The sequence below is a fragment of the Sinocyclocheilus grahami genome, unplaced genomic scaffold (genome assembly GCF_001515645.1).
Source record: "Sinocyclocheilus grahami isolate Dianchi unplaced genomic scaffold, SAMN03320097.WGS_v1.1 scaffold92.1, whole genome shotgun sequence".
NCBI lineage: Eukaryota > Metazoa > Chordata > Actinopteri > Cypriniformes > Cyprinidae > Sinocyclocheilus > Sinocyclocheilus grahami.
Window position 1 is genome coordinate 2,187,281 of NW_015505271.1, and position 21,010 is coordinate 2,208,290.

Below are 21,010 nucleotides of genomic sequence, written 5' to 3' on the forward strand. Positions count from 1 at the left end.
ATTATGACTGTCGAATGTCTGACTTGACTCTTGGTAATGTATTTTGTAATGTATTCAGTAAAATTGATAATAGATAAAAAAAAGTTTCATCAGTTGTGTATAAAATGAGAGAGTGTGAGTAAGTGGAGTGAAATGAGAGACATGAAAGTAGCACTGGTTACAGTAGACAATAGAAAAGTCTGTGAGGGATAGAAGTACAGTGCGTTCAATGGACAATGTGACGTCTTTCCGAAACTCTCAGTAGACAAAAATCCATAAAACTGTTTTGAAAGTTTTGAGTTCTCAAAAATGACATGATTTAAGGCCTTTATACAGTGCATGCCACTATACAGCTCTATCCCTCACAGCCTCTGCATTAAATTCAATATGGCATCTAAGCTGATTAAGGTCCAATACCTCTGTTAGTGGACCGATGTACGGCATGAACAATGGCGAATAAATGCCACAATTAACCAATCAAAATCAAGTATTCCAAAGAGCTGTTTAATAGGTGTTGTTATGTCGTGATGTCTTTTTTTACTGTCTCTCTGGGAGATGTTTTTTGACACTCTTTCTGATGCTGGTCACACACACACACACACACACACACACACTCACACACACACACACACACACACACACACACACACACACACACACACACACACACACACACACACACACACACACACAAGTAACCACTACTGAATTAATAAACAGATAATTTAAAGCATGTCTTTCTGGCTCCATTCTGTCTCTATGGACATCCTTTGCCTAGCTGGCTGTCCTATTGATGCCTTCCTTCCTGTGTGGTGGAGCCACAGAGCTGTATGGCAGATAATACATTATCATTTTTCCAGCCACAATGTGTTTTGAATGATAAATTGGGGCTCTTTTTAAACACATCCATGTAAGAACCTGATAATGAGGCCCCTGGTGCATTCCATCTATCACGTTTTAGCTAGAAAAGCTCACTTGTGGGCAAATAAAATTACAATTAGCAATGTTTTAGCAGTTCTGATAACACTCTTACAACTGATAAGTGTTTATAAAAAAAAAATAATAATTCTCTTTATATACAGTCTCGAGTTTACTCTCCCACAGATGACCTTCAATTAGGAGCACATGCATTGGCTGAGGTTTCGGGAAGCACCTGCTCTGGGGAAAAGCATTCCATGAATTCCAATTTGAAGATATATGAGTCAGAGATTGAGAACATCCCTTTCAAAGCCAGTCGCTAATAGCTCATTCCAACATGAAGTACAGTCTCATTAGACACTTTATTTAGTACTTGCCACGACACCCTACTGAAATTCTGTTCTGCAAAGCTGAAGCCCACGTTTCATCTCTGGTTTTGCTGGCTCTGTGCTGTTACATTCCGTCCAGAAGCTCACACTGCTTTTGAGGAGTAGAAAATCGTGCTCCAACTGGAGTTAGGGAAAAGAGTTTGTATAGCTTAGAATTAGGTTAAAATAAATGGGTGCAATCGAGATCAAATTGACTCTAATTGGATTTAATACAATTCACCAAAAATCGCTCTTTCAAAAAAAAACATATTTTGTTTTCAGAAAACGTGAATATTATAAACAGTACTGTAATAATTGTATCATTTTTAAAATATATATTTTAAACAGAGGAAGTGTGGAAAAGCAGTTCTGTGTGCTTTTCTGAAGGTTAAACAGTATAGAGTATGGTACTAACAATGCCAAGGTCATGGGTTTGTGTCAAACTGACCAGCAACCAAAAACAAGGGTTAGAAACACATATTAAGTTCCAGTTATCTCGGTCTATAGGCCAGTCTATAGTAATGATTTAAACAGACACTGGCTTCTCTGTGAATTGCTATGTCTCAATGGTTCTAATACTGTACACTAGTAAAAAAAAAAAAAAGGGGTATTTGGTTTATATATACGGAGACAATCTTAGATGACTCAAGCTGCTCAAACAGATAGAACCTGTCCTGTTCATGGCCTAATAGAGGACAGTATCATTACTGAGGCAGCTGATCTTCAGTGAGTTGACTCTTTGTTGCTGTAGCTCCATCCTCAACCGCTTCCGGTTTGTCATTCTGAGTGACTCCAGGACACATAAACACAAGAAACCCCAAGCTGTTTTTCATTCCCACTACATCATCACGTTGTGGAGAGTTATTCTTGCTATTGACGTACAGAGGAATGCGGTTACACAGATAAGTGACTGAATACAATATTCCAGGCCAGCCTGGTCATTTCCAGACCACAAGGACGCAGTGGCAAATGAAAATAGAACTTTTGGCTGTGGGCTTCACAATGTCAGTGTGATGTGGATTGAATACGCTAGGTCCCTTTATCTCTTTTGCTTTCTTTGCCCTGATCTCTTTTCAAGGCTTAGTTCACGCAAAAAAAAAAAAGAAAGAAGAAAATTCTGTCATCATTTACTTATCCTTGTGTAGTTCCAAACATCTATGAGGTACTTTTTTCTGCGGAACATATATTTTGAATGTTTCAAATGTATCTTTTTTTCCAAAACAACATTGGACCACGTTGACTTTCATTTGACTGTCTATTTTCATACAAGTTTGGAAACAACATGAGGGTGAGTAAATAATTTTCACATTTGGCCTAACTATTCCTTAATCAAACTAACAGTGCTTCTGTCTGTTCTGTCTGTTAGTATAAAAAATAAGCAAAAGCATGTCTGAAGCCTGCTGAGTAGTTGCAACTATTTCTGTCTTTTTAACTGAACTATGTAGAGCATATACAGTCATGTCATTTGCAAGCTTCTGGCATGGACACACACATATGCACACGCACACATTTTGTTATTGTTTTTGGAGCCAAGGAGATGTCTGGAGTGTGCTGTGCAGGAAGGTAAAGACCATGTCACTGCTGACCTCCATGACCTTTGACCCCCTCATCCCTGCTGTTTTAGGATGTAAGTGTGACCACATCGGGGGGGGCACAATACGCAAGAACGTCAAACCACCAACATGCATCACAAAACAGCAGGAAACTCCCATAAAACACATTCATGTTCAAAGCAAACATGGACACACTAATGCACAAATGTCATGTTTCACACAAGCACATATACTGTACAACTATTCAAAAGTTTGGGGACAGTACGATGTATATTTTTATTTATTTATTGAAATGCTTTATTCAGGAGGGATGCATTAATCAAAAGTGACAGTAAATACATTCAGAATGTTACAGAATATTTATATTTCAAATGCTGTTTTTATGAACAGGCTATTCATCAACGCTACCAATGGAAAATGTATCAAAATTTCCATATTACGCAACACAACTGCTTTCAACATTGAAGAAATGTTTCTTGAGCACCAAATTAGCATATTAGAATGATTTCTGAAAGATCATGTGACACTGAAGACTGGAGTAATGATGCTGAAAATTCAGCTTTGCCATCATAGGTATAAATAAAATAGAAAACAGTTATTTTAAATTGTAATAATATTTTACTATATTGCACAATATTAACACATTACAAATTTATGGAAAAAAAAAACATTCTAGTGCCCCCTCAAAAATTGTTCATATTGAATACTGCCTTTTTTTCTTTTTTTTTGCATTTGATCCTTTCTTACTCACTACCATTCTATTGTGCTTTAAACACAGATACACATGAAATACATACAAACATTGACAAACTCTCATTGACTGCAAAATAGTTTAGTTCAGATATATCAGAGCTGACATCTTTCTCCCCAGACTCCCCTCTGAAGTTTCCACATTTTGTCCTTGAACAAAGACACTAAATTTAGCCTGCAGAGGGAGAGAGAGATACATAGATGATAGAAATAGAGAGTCTTTTATCACAGATTTTAATAATTCATCACGCATCTCCATTCTAGACAAGTCTCATTGCAGCGAGGCTGCTCAGTCATGTGTCCGTCATTCCTTCCAAACTGCTTCAGTCTGTGTTTGTAGACAGAGACACTGTGATTGTCCTCCTCTAACCCTGCTCACCGCCACAATCACACTCACAGCCTGTGCACTGAATTCTGATGTCTATCTCCATATTTCAATGAACCATAGACAGACAGACAGACAGACAGACAGACAGATAGATAGATAGATAGATAGATAGATAGATAGACAGATAGATGATAGATAGATAGATAGATAGATAGATAGATAGATAGATAGATAGATAGATAGATAGATAGATAGATAGATAGATTCAGAGGCCAATAACATATGAAATCCATTTGCGACAAGCGTGCCTTTATATTCCCTGTCTGCCTCCTCATGCTTTCCTCTCACAGTCTTTGTTTCATGGTGTCTAGTAGAGGCACTGATGGGAGCTATTTGAAGTCATAATCCCTTGGATGAACAAGAGAGGGATGATCGATAAGGCTGTAATGAAAGTGTGTGCGCACACGAAGTGCTTTGTGTGTGTTTGGGAGAGGATATTTCTAGATGCACACATGCTGGCAATGTGTATGCGTGCAAGTACTGATTAAAAAATTTAAACAAATTGAGCCAGTGACTTAGTTCAGCGTGAAACTATTTCAGTGTGATATGCAGTATAGTAAACTTTTCAGGTTATTGTGTATAGTGCACACTTCAGCCCTGCAGTTAGTTATGGAATGAGGGCCCAGTGTAACCAGATCTCAGTGCATCTCTTTGCAGCACAGTTGTGGTCAATATTTTTAGTCGCTGAGTCCTTTGTAATTACCCTCCTGTATTTACAGTATGTGTTTGCTTTCTGGATGGTGGCGGAAACACACAGGGAAAGAAAAGAGCAACACAAAAAAGCTAAATACATGGGCGAGCACACACCACATATATACTGTGTGATTAAGAGCCTGACCTCAGTTTTGGTCTCATTCTTTTGGGTTTAAGCTATTTTTTATGTGCTCTGAGTTAAACAAGATGCACCATATACACAAAATGTAAATAGGCTATAAATGAATTTGTATCTCTCACATTGTAGTTGTTAGATAATTAAATGTATCGGTGGCATCTTACCGATCATTTAGTAGATCTTAAGAGGAGGTTGGGTTGGAGGTTTCCAGTATATACTGCCTTTTGACAATGCTTAACTGCAAAGAAATCATATTTTACCTGAGTTATGATGTGAATTTGCAGTCGGTTTGAATGTAATCCAGTAAAAAGGCCGTGCACTGCGAATTAATGTCAAGAAACACATTTCTGCTGAGATGTCATTATGAAGACATGACAGTATGCAAACAAACATAACACCATCAGTATAGTCTGAATGACGATTAAATGACTCTGGTTCTTTTTAGTGGATGAAAAACATACAGGTCAACCGGTGTAGTCTGATTCATGAACAAATGACTCATTATGATCCGGTCCTTTTTAGTGAATCAAAAACATACAGAGCAACCAATGATGTCTATTTCAAACAAATTACTCTTTTGAGCAAGTTATTTAATGAATAATTCAAAAAGATGACAAACTGGTTTAGATCAGCATGACGAATCCTTCACTGAAGTCAGATCAGAGCATTTACTGAATCAACACCTGACTGAACTACAGGTTATCATTATTTCCAGTGATGTCCGTATCGAAATTAAGCATGTTTTGTGTCAGTGAACTTACTTATTGATTGTCAGTTTGACATTTATTACTTTTTTAATAATAAATTAAGATACATTCCTTCCTTGCATGTGCTGTATCCCAGTACAACACAGTATATTTACTGTATATACTAAATTTCCTTATACCATTTCTGCCAACTCTTATATTGTATTGTATTTGCTTCCAAGCTGTTTATTCAAATATATAACTAAACCGCATGTACCCCAAAAAGTTGGGAAGTAGCGATTTACTTTTGCATGTTTTGTCAAAGCAAACAGTGAAGTAAACAGGAACAACCCTTCGTTCTGAGAACAGTTTTCTAAGCTGCTTCATTGCAGTGGTAATAGGAATCCATATGCTGAGGGGAGTGCTCTTAAGTGAATCCTGGCAGGAGTATTAGTGATCTGCAGTTCATTAGAAGACTGTAAGCAACCCAATCAACACATTCACAACAGGTCCTGGAGTAGCAGAAGAGAAACTAACACATGCAGCAGAGGTAAAAAAAAAAAGAAAGAAAAAAACTCACTACAAAACACTGAATATATTGCACTGACTGGACTGTTCATATGTCTAAAACTTCAAATTCAAGCCACAAATATATTCCTTTCATAATTTTTCATTGCACCAATAAATCACTCAAAACATGACCACAAATGTGTATTAAAAAAGTAAATCGGCTCTGTTTTCATTTCATGTTGACTGTTTGAATTTGTGTAATACTTCTTTTTTATTGCATGTGCCAAGGAAATACAAACTTTTCTTTTGTGTCATGTGTGTGGCCCATGTGTGTGGCCAGTACTGTACGAGGTACACAAGTTATAAAAATAGATACTGAAATTAGCATTGGCATAACTCCATCCATGTCCTCTGCTCTGAACAGAGAGGACAGTGCGATGAGTGTTATGTAGACACATTAGTAATCAAATGTGTGTGGGCGCCCTCTGTGATGTCATAGACCCCTCCAGCCAGAGTGATAAGACAGGGTGTGGCTTCTTCTTCACCCGACACGAGAGACGCTGATAACAAGTCTTTCATCTTGTGCCATCTGGGGCCTATATAGGTGGACACAGTAGTCTGAGACAAACTGGTCTGAGTGAAGGTAGGCCTACTATGACCCAATGCTGGGGAAGCTACTTTATTTCGTTTTTTAAGGTTCTGTCTACAATTTTTGGTCATGGAATTTTTAATCACTATAACTACTCTATAACTTTAATGAACAAGTTGAAAACATACAGTACAGTCAAATAGGTGAACCATTGTTTGAATCATTGATTTATGTGAACCGTCTGAAAGAACCCATTCACTAGAATCAATCTGGATTATCCAGTGATACATATGAGAGAGAGAGGACCATATAGGATGAACCGATTCACTACCAACACTATTGACTTGGAATGACTTAACATTTACGACACTACAATTGAGAGAGAGGAGCATTTAGTACAAGGCAATTCACTAGAATGAATCCTTATTGATAATGCTAAGAGAGAGAGAAAGCGAGCAAGAAGAGACAACGTAAGATGAGCGAGCTTTACTTCCTCAGCTTAGACATTTAAAACAGCGATTTTGGTGGTGCTACAGCACCACTCGTTGAAAGTAGCTCATTAATGGAAAAGTCTTAGTTACATTCACATTTACTGAAAACATCACTAATTTTAGTTAGTTAATCCCCAACACCAGTATGACCCAGCATGACGCTGTAGAGCAGCACAGCAAAATACAATTCGACAATAATTACAGCACTGTAAAGCAGAACTTTAGTTATGAAGGCCATACCATCATCATAATTCAACATACGCAAAGCTAAGGGCATTTTAATAAACAGCACAGCAAATTACAAAGGAAAATAGCCTATATAGCACATCCCAACTTCACCCGGAGAGTTACTGTAAGGCGCTTTGTTCTTTGGTATTGTTCGGATGCCAGATAAAGCAAAGTGCATCAATAATTTACTGTTTGTGAAAGTATGAGTCTGTTTGTGCATAGAATATTGTGTGTGCTTAAACTGCATGCCTCTCATGTAGGGTTATGAAATGCACACTAGGACTAAGTAAACACTATCCATGTACGCTCTCTCTCTCTCTCACTCTCGCTCTACTAGGCTTACCATAATGCTTCTCATTGATCGCCCTGTAAATTTATTAGCTATTGTGACAGCTTCCTGCCAGGTTCAGCAGGAAATCAGGGGAAACGCACGACTGCTCAGATAAAGGGAGGGCACACAATACCTATTGTGTCCTAACTGTGGGTCAAACTATTACCCAAATGGGATGTTTTTCAGGTATGCGTGCATGTTTGTGTCTGTGTACGTGTGTCCATGTTTTCTCAGTGTGGTTATGCGTGTACCTCATTCAAGCTGAAGAATGAAGACTGTTGCTAAAAAGGCTTACAAATTCCAACCGCAAGGTCAGAATAACAAGAAAGCGTGGATGAGAAGAACAAAACAGGCTAGAGGAAATTGATTCTAAAGGCAAACAAACAAGCGACAATGGCTTTAAATGAATTACCTTGACCTTCTGCGGTCAATAGCACTTTGAGTTTAAGTTCAGTGTTATGAGGAAAGTATTTGAAAGGGTGTGCACTGACTAGTGGTCGCATGAATGGAAAACAATATTATCTGTCCTGTCAATACTGCCAAACAGTACAGTCACAAGAATATCTTGACATCTATTAAGCTCACGACTAAATTTAAACCCTGGGACTGAGCTTCGAGTAGAGTTTGTCCCAGGTCTATTTGTGTAAGTGATTACAAAATGACTGCCTATCTGAAACAAGTGTCTCAGTTTATGTTTGGAGGTCTGTGTTCCAGTATCTGCATTATTTTTTTTATATATTTTATTGTTTATGTGATATGTGTCAGAGGGTTTGGGGCTTGTTTGTATTGTGAGTTTATGTGTAACGACACTGTTTAGCTGGATGATTGACAGCCCCCTGTTTCCAAACAGGCAGCATGTCTTACAGGCATCGAATACACAGAAGCACACACTGAGACATAAATAGGATTGACCGATTTATTTCCTAACCCTGACCTTAAGGGACGGCGAATGCTAATGCTCATGTAACCTGTACGCATCTTATCAAATATCAGCAACAGCTATTCAGCCCTACTGAAGCAATAATCAATAATTGATCATTTCGGACTGTACTAATATAAGAAGACATGATAAGCCTGGTACAGGTAGTTCATAATACTGCTTAACATACACTACAGGACTTTGCTAATACCTGCAATAGATTTTTCATTACCTTCATCAGGAGTGCTAATGAGCCTTAGGATCTCTTAGGACCACCAAGGCAATTACCACAGGTTCAACAGTAATGGCAAATCATGCACTTTGGTGTCTCTTGGCACAAATACAATGTTTTTTTTTTTGTTTTTTTTACATGACACCAGTTAAATATAGTTGATAAACAATTTTTTAATATTACATTTACCTCGCATAAAAAAAGCTAGTTTTAAACAGATCAAATTGGAGATTTTGGCTTGTCCCACCTCAGAGGTCATGACCTTCTCTTGGTTTTCAATTCATTGTAGTAGAATTTTGAATTTTGAACAGGTTTACAAAATTGAAAAGCAATAGAAAATGAATAGAAAACAGCTCATATATCTGAGGTGCCTTATCCAACATTGAAAATAGAAATAACCATATTTAGAAATTCTAACTACCACATTTGACACTTCCTCCTGTTATAGAGGATTCAGGATATGGCTCAGTAAAACTGCATATGTTCAGGTTATGAATTTTTTTGCAGTGGTTTAAACATAAGTATATTCTGCCACCTACTGTTGCTTAGGGGTATGATAGAATTTCACAGCTAGTGTACAAGTCATGGCCAAAAGTTTTGGCAGTGACATAAATTTTTGCAAAGTTTGCTGCTTCAGTATTTGTAGATTATTTTTCACATGAAAAACAATGATAAGCATATCATAAGTTCTAAAGGCTTTTATTGGCAAAAAATATAATGAGTCAATATTTACAGTGTTGACCCTTGTTTTTCAAAACCTTTGCAGTTTGCTCTGGCATGCTGGATATTAGCTTCTGGGCCAAATCCTGACTGATAGCGATCCATTCTTGCCTTATTAGTTCTCGGAGTTAATCACGATTTGTGGGCTTCTGCTTGTCCACTCTCCTTTTGAGGACTGACCACAGGTTCTCTATGGGATTGAGATCCGGGGAGTTGCCTGGCCACGGATCCAAAATTTCAATGTAATGATCTTCGAGCCACTTCTTCATCACTCTTGCTTTGTGACATGCTGCTCCATCATGCTGGAAAATTGCTCATGGATCGTTGGAAGAAGTCACTCTTGCAGGACGTTTTGATACCATTCTTTATTCATGGCAGTGTTTTGGGCAGAATTATGAGAGACCGGTCCCTTGGTTGAAAAGCAACCCCACACATGGATGGTCTCAGGATGCTTCACTGTTGGCACAACACAGGACTCATGGTAGCGTTCACCTTTTCTACTCCGAACAATCGATTTTCCAGATGTCCCAAACAGTCGGAAGGAAGCTTCATCAGAAAAAATAACTTTGCATTAGTCTTCTGCTGTCCAATCCTTGTACTTTCTGCAGAATTTCAGTCTGTCCTTGACGTTTTTCTTGGAGAGAAGTGGCTTCTTTGCTGCCCTTCTTGACACCAGGCTGTTGTCCAAAAGTCTTGGCCTCACTGTGTGTGCAGATGCTCTCACACCAACCTGCTGCCATTCCTGAGCAAGCTCTGCACTGCTGGTGACACGATATCTAGCTGACTCCTCAGAAGGAGACGGTCCTGGCGCGTGCTGAAGACTTCTTCACTGCAGTCGAACCACTCTCCTTGAAGTTCTTGATGATCGGGTAAATGGTTCTTTCAGGTGCAATATTCTTTGTAGCAATTTCCTTGTATGTGAAGCCATTTTGATGCAAAGCGATGATGGCTGCACGTGTTTCTTTGGAGGTAACCATTGCTAACAAGAACACAATGATTGGAAGCGCTTCTTCCCTCCTTTTATAGTGATCAGTCTGCTCTTACAATCTAATTACTATGATAGTGATTAACCTGACTAGTACTCATTCACACTTTCACATGTGCTGCTGATATGATTAGTCAATTAATGTTGGTCATTTTGTGTCAGGATAAAAAAAAAAGTGAATTTTTTTATCTATTTATTTATTTGTGAAAAGTTCATTTTTTGGCCAATGAAGCTTTTAGCAATTATTTAAAATACACCTGATCACTCTATACAATAATCTAGAAACAATGTGAATGAACACCACAACAGCTTAAGCAGAAAACTTTGCAAAACACAAATAATAAATTTGTGAAATTATATATATCTGTATAATAAAATATATATAAAATGTAGCGTCTGGACCACTCAAACACACAATATATATTTTGTTAACTAGATTTAACAAATACTCTGTACATTTCTTAAAAAGTATTCATTTCTAGTTTAATTTCTTAAATTAAAAAGAATGCACACAAATTTATATAATATTTTTTATTTCATATGCACACATTTCTGTCATAAACATCAACTTTGAGCTTTGTGTAAAAATCCCATCATATGGTGCGCCACAGATTTGGTCACAGTGTAATCTTTTATACTATGTAATTAGCTGGCAGACGATATTATCTGTGCCAATGTGTAAACTAATAGTTGTCATAAGGTGTGTTTAGAATAAACATACAATGGCAACAGCAAAGCTTGCAAACTTACTTAAAATGTCACATTTAAATAAACTTTTTACTGATTTAATCATTTAATAGCCTGACATACCAGCTTTTCTTGTCAACAATGAATCAGTGACTATGAATTGCTATGTTAAAGTAAATGTCCTTTATATTTAATATTGTTATTGTCTTTTTCTAATCTGCCTACTACTAGATTTGTGCTGTGCATTCATTAAATGCTTTATATTTTTTTCTTTTTTAAACTTCCATACAATCAAACCAGTTGATTATGTCCAAGAACATACAAGTATTACCATAAGGCCCCAAGAAGTTTGGACAGACTGTAATTACAATAGTATGGTATTACCTGAAGTGAGCAGTTCTGCTGCTTTCCTGTCCTCTTTGATATACAGAGAGGTCATTAAAAAAAACAGGCCTCCCAGAACCCCAATGAAGGGGCACAAAAGAATGCTATATTCCAGTCTACGGAAATCCCAGTGGGAAGATTCTGGATTGTACTTGAGCAGAGCATCTGAGATCTGAACAAAACACACAAAAAGATAACAGTCCTTTTGTCTTTTAAATTACACTGTGAAAAGAATGTAACTATGCCAAGACAGTTGCTGTTTCACAAGGTGCAATTTTGTATCCAGTAGTGTCATGTGTTCCAAAGCACTTCTGGATAGTGACAGCATAGCCTTTGACCCCACTACTATTTTATATGAAAGTACTGTGGATTAAAATATTCTTACCGCCCCAATAAGGTATGGACTTCCTGCATCTCCAAGGAGATGACAGACCATAATCTGTAAGGCTTCAGCTGTCGCTCTTCTAGTAGGCACAACAACATACTAAAAAAGAACAAGATTTAAAAGATGTCTTTTATAAACAACATCGTTCAGCAGTTGTAATATAATAATCACGCACTTGAAAAAGAAGAACAATTAATTAAACAGTACACCAGTGTTCTCAACATTTCTAAAGTTCTTTAGCATAATGGCATTAGTTTAAAATATTATACCATTAGCTTATCGCATCACTTAGCAGGTCTCCACATGCTCGTAACCGAGTGTTTCATCTCAGCACTTTTTATATTGTATTGAGAAGCGTAAACCTCTCACCAACAGAATGTCCGCCAGAATAGCCCAGTTAAGGGACAGCAAAGTTTCTCCAATAGCAATGAATGTCTGTAATATGGCAAAAAAATCAAAACAGAGACAAATATTTAGAGACCATATCACCCTGCTGGTCACATTGTGATGTGACAGAAAATAATCTGTGCTATACTGTAAATATTCAATGCATGTGCCAAAGTACATTATTTAAGTTTGGGTCAGTTAAAGGAGTATATTACTTTAAAAGAATAGTTCACCCAAAAATGTACATTCTGTCTTTCATTTAATCACCTCATGACGTTCCAAACCTGTAAGACTTTGTGTGTGTGTGTGTGTGTGTGTGTGTGTGTGTGTGTGTGTGAGAGAGAGAGTGCATTCAGTTTAAGCTAGTATAGGGTGCAGTGTTGTTTTAAACCCCATTGATTTTCACTGTATGGACAAAAACAATTGAAACATTCAAATTAACATCTTGCTTCTTGTTTTCCACAGAAGAAAGTCAGTCATACAGGTTTGAATTTAAATTTTTGGGTGAAATATTTCTTTAATATGAATGCAAATACACAAACTAATCCAGCCTGCTGCAGGAACGTGGCTGATCTTTGCTTACGTATGTGGCCGGGATGCTGGTGCCCGCCAGGATGATGGCAATAAAAAAGCAGGGGGAGGAACTGAGCATGCCTACAGCACATATGAGAGGATCTGCGTTGGGCAGTCTGACTCTCAGCTGCTTTGATATGTAGGTGCCCAGAAACACTCCCACAATCCCCGTCACCACTGTGATTGCTCCAAAGATGTAACTTTCACAAGAGAAAGAAGAAACAGTGTGATGATATTCAATTCATCAGATTCTCTGTTTTATTCCTCACAGAACCTACCAGGCCAGTCTGACTAGTCAAGCTCATAAATACACTCTATAAGCAGGTCAACTCAGTTTGAAGGTAGAAATCGCTGAGAAACATAATAAACAGATATACTGACAGGATTACAAGAGCAAAAACAGCTGCAGTAAACAGTAAGTGTGAGTATCTAACCAAGGAACAAGCTGATATGAACGCTATCACTCTGCTAACCAGTCTTTGGCTAATCACATTTTCTAGTCTACAGTTAACCTTGCGGATTTCCTCTAAGATCTGTCCAATTATATAAAGTCAAAAGGCAAGAGACTTGCTGTACCTGTCTAAAGGGTTACAGGGCTCTTCTTTGCAAGGTAGTCTGAGACCCTGTTTAATCTGTGCACGAGACAGGAAGGTGGGGGTCCAGAAGGCCAGAGCCCCTGTGACAAAAGCCATAGCAGTCACACCAAGAGAAGACCAGACAAAACTCCGACTGGAAAGAAGGCACAGATCCAAAACACAATAAATAGTCATATTTGCTTAGGAACTACCTGTACCATACGTGAAATCCCAAAGAGCAGTTAAACTTTTTGATCCAAAGGGACCACTTTGTCCAACACAATATTATCCCCATATTGGATATTTCCTCTGGAATTTCTGCTAAAATTATGACAACTCTGCTTGTTTTCTATTTTTATATTAAAAGAAACTGGGAGTATTGATATCTTGAATTAATTAAACAATTGCATTATGTATGTTTTTCAGCAAAAGTAATATTTATATATATATATATATATACTGACATGCACTGTGAGCTGTAAGGTCTTATATAGACAGGTGTGTGGCTTTCCTAATCAAGTCCAATCAGTATAATCAAACACAGCTGGACTCAAATGAAGGTGTAGAACCATCTCAAGGATGATCAGAAGAAATGGACAGCCCCTGAGTTAAATATATGAGTGTCACAGCACCTTTGCTGTGACACTCATATATTTAACTCAGGGGCTGTCTGAATACTTAAGGCCCATATACTCATATATTTAACTCAGGGGCTGTCTGAATACTTAGGACCATGTGATATTTCAGTATTTCTTTTTTAGGTGTGTGTATGTATATATATTCATACACACACCCTGTGCCCACAAGTTGACTACTGCCCTAGAGCATAGGACACTACGATCATGACAAAAGTTATGAGCACATGCCAGACTGAATGACATGTACAGTTAATGTAACTTGAATCTCTACAATGACTTACTTCTTCAGGAGGTACTTGATGTCCTCAATATAAGAGGTGCTTTCCATGGTTGCTCCTCCTTTGTTGTCGGAGGCTCCACGGCGAGGATTAGGAATCAGAAACACCAGCAGCAGCAGACCCAGGCCTCCTAGAGCTGGACTGAACTACATCAGAACCAAACAAGCACCTCAGTTTTATTTTATAAATGTGGAAGGTAATTGTCTTGATTATATTAAATCAATAAATGCTTACATTGCAAATCCATTAAAATAATCATTAATGATGTGCAGAATCTTGTGAATGACATTTTAATTTTACTTGAGTGATTAAATGAATCATTTTAGCACCTTCAGCTTTGGTTTAAGTCAACTTAAAACTTAAAATTTTGTTTAATATATTTAATTCTTTGATGTTTGAGATCCAATAATTGCTAGACCCTCTGCAATACTGCTGTGAACCCCCTGTTTACGAGCAATGTTTTAGTGAGAACAGAGCATATAAACTGCTTTAACACTGATGCACTTTAAATTGAATGGAGTACAGTTATGCAATAGGAGTCCAAGGAAATCCAATTAGACCCTAAAATACAATGCAGTACAGAGCCTTTTTTATAGCGGCTACATTTAAGTTGACTGCATTATAACAAGATTAGCAAAATATTAAATCTAACACAGTAAAGATGTAACAGTACTTATATATACTTATGAAATATATATTCCCTTACCCTCAGGGCCCAACGCCAGTCCCCTGTTGCATTAGCTATAGTTGCCCCCAATATATATCCAAGACCACTGAATGAAGATTTAAAGGAACACATACAGTCAGAAAGAGTAAAAAAAGATTTTTTTAAAAGTCTTGCCAATATGTAGAAAACGTTCTATACAATACCACACAAGCAAGAGCTGTGATTGTGATTTTATACAACAGTTCAAGAAACAAGAGGCTAATATTAAGTAAGCTACACTGACACAGTTTTGCCATTTAATTTGTCTATTTTTGCTATGGCAAAAATTTTTGTTCCAAACAAACCTACAGAATTATTGTTCCACATCTCAGAGCAACAGTATTTTGAACAAATCAGTTAAGTAAATGACTCAATGAAACGCTTGTTTCATTCCTAAATGAATCAGAGTTTTCTCATTTACAGTAAATGGTTTGAGTAAATGAGTCGATGACACACTCATAAAGACATTCATTTGTCGATGTAACCTGCAGAAAAATTCATTGAAAAATCCTCACCACTAAAGGACAGACTCACAGGAACACACAAACACAGATAAGCAGAGTCATACAAATAGTGAAAAGTCTGTATGTCTTTTGGCAGTAAGGCCTTCACCTTCCAACCGGTATGAAGATGTAGAAGAAGGAGATCATGAGAGTTCTCTGGGTGCCAGTGAACAAGTCACCAATGATAGTAGGTGCTATGGTTGAGTAACTGGCCTCTCCTGTCCCAACCAAGGCCCTTGTCAGGAGCAGAACCCAGAAGTGCTGTGGTAAGAGTAAAGAAAAAAAAAAAAATTAAATTCTGCTCTTAGAATTTTAACACTGTTAAAAAAAATTAAGATATTGATAAGTATAGGTACAAAACAAGACATTTACACATTATTAACATTGTGAGACTTCACAAAGATTACACTGGAATTCCAGAATTCCCCAGAAAGACTTTATACCGTACCGATTTTTTGACAAAAGAGCTGCCTAGTGTTGTGATGATCCACACAATCAGCCCAGCAATCATGATAAGCTTCCTGTCATAGCGATCTCCGAGGTAACCAAAAACTGGCGCCAAGAGCATAAAGCTACAGATAAAAACTGTAAATATGTTAATACAGGGTTGATGGCAAAGGTACACTACAGTTCAGAGGTTTGGTGCTGTAAGATTTTTTTAATGTTTTTGAAATACCTCTCTTTATGCTTATCAAGGTTATCAGTAATGTTTTTAAATATTATTACATTTTAAAATAACTGATTTCTGTTTGAATATATATTAACATGTAATTTTTTACTGTCTTCAGTTACATGATCCTTCAGAAATCATTTATGTATGCTGATTTGGTGCTCAAGAAACATTTTTATTATTATCAAACACTTGCTTAATACTTTTTTTTGTGGAAACAGTGACTTTTTTTTTTTTACCAGGATATTTTGATTAATAAAAAAGTTTTAAAATGCATTTCTTTACTGTCACTTTTGTGATTAATGTAATGCATCCCTGCTGAAATTTTTCTACTTATATACTTTTCTACTTATATGTCATTAGATTTCACAACAATAGCTATAAAACATGATGCTGTGTAACAGTGTCATTTATGGATTATGCAAATTCATGTAACAAACTGTGTATTATTTTAATGACTATCAGTAAGCAGAACAGTCAACCTGCAGTTTAGAGATTAGAGCATGAAACTTCAAATGTGAAACTGCAAACCAGATCAGTGTTAGATTAGATGATTCAGACTTATTGGCTCTTTCAAGTAATGCATGCTACAAGACCGATTGCTTCATTTACACACAAATTTTAACAAAGTGTTTTGCGCAATGCTGGGCTTGTTCCTAAAATGACAGAAAAAGACCTATTAGTTCATCTCCAACAAGGAAGTACTCTTATAAAATCCAGTTCTGCAATGTTCTCTTCCTTTTTACTGTATTGTCAATGCTATGTACTACAAACTCAAACTGATACCTGTCTGTAGGAGGCCAGATGTGCTGTCAGGGATTCCGAAGTAATTCTGGATGCTAAGCAGCACACCTGGAATAGAACCAGAACAAAGTCTGTCTCTTTTTATAGTGACTTTCTGTGAACCATCCCAATTGATTTGGATTTGATGAGAGTGTGCTCACCTGCTATAGTATAACGGTCCATATAGTTGAGAAGATTGATATAGCAGAGCACTGCCACTGCGATATAGGAGCGTTTCTGAGAGATGGAGTTTGTTTGCATGGAGGATGCATCACTATCTGGTTGCTCAGAGCTCAAGGACCCATAATGTACAGTTGTGTTTGAGCGGAGGCTCAAGCGGGTTCTTGGTCTTTGTTGGTTGGAGGTCATGATGCCCACTGTCTCTATGAATGCAGAATGACTTTTTTGCCTCTATAAAAAGAACAATGACTTGTAAGCACTTGACAGATAGTAAAGTGCCAAAACATTGTGATTTTCAAGCCCTCTTCAATGAATGCTTTATGAACTGTGGCAATAACCTCACGGGTTTCATGTGATTCCAGGACACTGGACAAAGTTTAAGTAACTACGGCATCGAGAAAAAGCACAGGTCTGGAGTGTAGTCACAATCACTGAACACAGCTAGTGACAAATGCTTTATATGGAGATAAACACTCAACGGTATTTTATCAAATAATTAGTTTTGCTGGATTGGTAAAAAGTAACTTATATGTTGTGCAAATGACTGATGTCTGTTTACACTTACCCAGTGATGCTAACCTATTAGCATGCTACCATTTTAAGTCCTGTTTAAAGTGATGCCATTGTGCTTATTTATCATTACCAAGCTTGGTTTGACTAAATTTGACTGGTTTATAGGCCATTTTGTTCAGTTGTGTGCAAAGTAAAACTGTGGTTAGACTTCCTGAATAAATGGGCCAGGAAACCAAACCATTATGAAAAATTGATTTAGAGTTATAAATGATAATGGTGAACTGAAGCTTTTATGTCATGATTTAACATGTAAAACCAAATACAGAGTGCATTTGACTAAAAAAAAAATATTTGTCTGTATTACAGTCAGAAGAGGATACCATTTTGTGAGAATGCAAGGTAGACTGGAACTTGATATCTCAAAGTTGGTTGTGATCTTATTAGTTGCACCCAGCAACCTTTCTTATTACTCTCTCAACCCAAATGCTAGATGCTATTTTAGAAACAGCACAAGTCCTCTTTGACATCGCTTTAACCACAGGCAGAACATCTTGTATTTTATAAACTTTTATGGGCAACATCTTTTAACCTAAATAATGTTAATGTTTTATTGTGTTATATTAAGAAGTTGTATTGTGTATGAAAAAAGTTGAAATAGATTAAGCTTCCTTTTAGTGGTAGTCTGAACAGACGATACTTCCAAGTTCAGGTCAGGACTGATTTCCTCAGCGGACTGCCAACAATGCCACTGTTGAGGTGATTAGCTGCATGGCCACAACAGGACAATGCCATATGATTGTTCAACTTTGAATCTAAAATGCAACCAGTCTTTTAGACATTGAGGTTATGCTATATTTCAGTATATTTCAGTTAACATTTTTTGTGCAATCATTCAGATGGAAGATTTCATAAGAAAATAATTTTACCTTGATAGTTTCAATAATTTAAGCATAAAGTTACTTACACTTTAGTCGATGTGCCCCAATGCCAAGTGACGCTCTAATCCATGTTTTCTGTCTTTTTTCTAGCTTTTTTCTTCCTTTCTATTTCTTTTTTGCAGTGTTCGTTGAGATGTCACTTGTAGAAATAGAAAGGCGTTCCTGTGTGAATACAGCACGCTGTAGGGTTATCAAGTTAGAATCAAGCCCTGCCCTCGTTTCTCTAGTCACACGCAGCAGAAGAGTTCCTACTTGTGTCGCAATATAGACCACAAACCAGTAGATTTTCGATTCCATGCTCTCTTCATACTTTCTGCTTCACACCGATCTGTTACCCAGATCTGCCAGGGCTTTTGGCATTATGCTTCACAGTAATGCTCTGAACACCAGGACAAAGGTCTGACAAACAAAGCTGCTTGAAAATTAACTCCATGCAGTCAGGGAATTCTTCTATTGTAACCTAATCTTGTATTGGTTGTTTAACTGAAGTTTATGACCCTTGTTTTATACAGTAAACAGTTCATATTCTTGCATAGATAGATGAATATAGATAAGCCATAATCATGTTTACTGGCGATATCTTGGCAGTGAGAGTCTCTATTGACTTTCTTTTGGGTCAGTCTAATCTAGACTCTTGATAATTTGTCATTTTGTTGTTAAGCTTCTTTACAAGGTTTCGTGCTGAATTGTGAAACTTAAGATGTCATATTCTGCTGTCCAGATTATGCATAACGTTGTCCTTCTTGGGAAATAATCTGCCTAACAACTTCTCTAAAAAAAAGCCACTGTATATACATTGTTCCATAAGTAACACAACACTGGCCTCCGTGTTCTCTAAGACCACTTACTGAGTGTCATCGCATGTGTTTGTGTACAGTGAGCACAGTGACCTGTCACCAAATCTTTCCTGTATTGCTGATTTCAATGAAAAAATAAATAAATAAATGTAGGTTGTGGTGTGTTATAACTCAGCAATGCGGTTATAATAAAGCACGGTGGGTTTTGGAAAATTACATTTAGGCCAATCAGTAATTCAGAAACATCAAGTTTAAAACGAACTGAAACAAACAGTCACCATTCAAAATCAGAATCAGAATCAGAATGAGCTTTATTGCCTGGTATGTTTACACATACGAGGAATTTGTTTTCGTGACAGAAGCTCCACAGTGTAACAGAATGACAGTGACAGAACAAAAAAACACAGATAATAAAAAATAAAAATAAATAAAAAATAAAAAATAGAACAAGTAAAATAAGGAATACAAAATATACAAATCGACAATTGTATGTACAGGTATATAACAATAGACAGTTTTATGTACAGGTATATTATGTGCAAATTGAAATGTAGACTGAGTATGTGTGTTAGATAAATAAGTGTATGAGTGAATAAATAGTGTGTGTTCCACAGTTATTGTCAAGTGTTCATGAGATGGATGGCCTGAGGGAAGAAACTGTTCCTGTGTCTGGTCGTTCTGGTGCTCAGTGCTCTGTGGCATCGACCAGATGGCAACAGTTCAAAGAGGGAGTGTGCTGGATGTGAGGGGTCCAGAGTGATTTTGCCAGCCCTTTTGCTTACTCTGGATGAGTACAGTTCTTGGAGAAAAGGGAGGGTTGTACTTTGTAAGGATTCGCTCAGCAGTCCGGACTACCCTCTGTAGTCTTCTGAGGACAGATTTGGTAGCTGAGCTGACCCAGACAGTTATTGAAGTGCAGAGGACAGATTCAATAATGGCGGAGTAGAACTGTTTCAGCAGCTCCTGTGGCAGGTTGAACTTCCTCAGCTGGCGAAGGAAGTACAACCTCTGCTGGACCTTTTTCACAATGGAGTCAATGTGAGTGTCCCACTTCAGGTCCTGAGAGATAGTGGTGCCCAGGAACCTGAATGACTCCACTGCAGTCACAGTGCTGTCCATGATGGTGAGTGGGGGAAGAGCAGGGTGGTTCCTCCTGAAGTCCACTATCATCTCCACAGTTTTGAGCGTGTTGAGCTCCAGGTTGTTGAGACTGCACCAGACAGCCAGCTCTTTAACCTCCTGACTGTAAGCAGACTCGTCACCGTCCTGAATGAGGCCGATGAGTGTGGTGTCGTCTGCAAACTTCAGGAGCTTGACAGAGGGGTCTTTAGAGGTGCAGTCTTTGGTGTACAGGGAGAAGAGCAGTGGGGAGAGGATGCATCTTGTCATTTGTAGTAAATGTCACTTAGTACATCATGCCAGTAAAAAATGTTGAATCAAGACATTACAGTTTTTCACATTTGCTAAGACACTAAACCCCATTCTCTAAACCAAATTCTCAATAGCCTAAACCAAACTGTCAAATAAATCACTC

At 37.5% G+C, this 21,010-nt stretch overlaps 1 protein-coding gene across 1 annotated transcript; it reads right to left on the reverse strand.

Annotated features, from left to right (window-relative positions):
• Positions 1–1,969: 1,969 nt before the first annotated feature.
• On the reverse strand, positions 1,970–18,282 carry LOC107587440 (protein spinster homolog 3-like). Its single transcript, XM_016275235.1, has 12 exons — positions 17,210–18,282; positions 17,052–17,117; positions 16,044–16,180; positions 15,705–15,856; positions 15,093–15,159; positions 14,390–14,532; positions 13,472–13,624; positions 12,906–13,095; positions 12,305–12,370; positions 11,936–12,034; positions 11,551–11,722; positions 1,970–2,055 (listed from the first exon to the last, which is right to left on the reverse strand). The coding sequence occupies exons 1-12, from the start codon at positions 17,415–17,417 to the stop codon at positions 1,970–1,972; spliced, it is 1,539 nt and encodes a 512-aa protein (XP_016130721.1). The 5' UTR covers positions 17,418–18,282.
• Between the last annotated feature and the right edge of the window lie 2,728 nt (positions 18,283–21,010).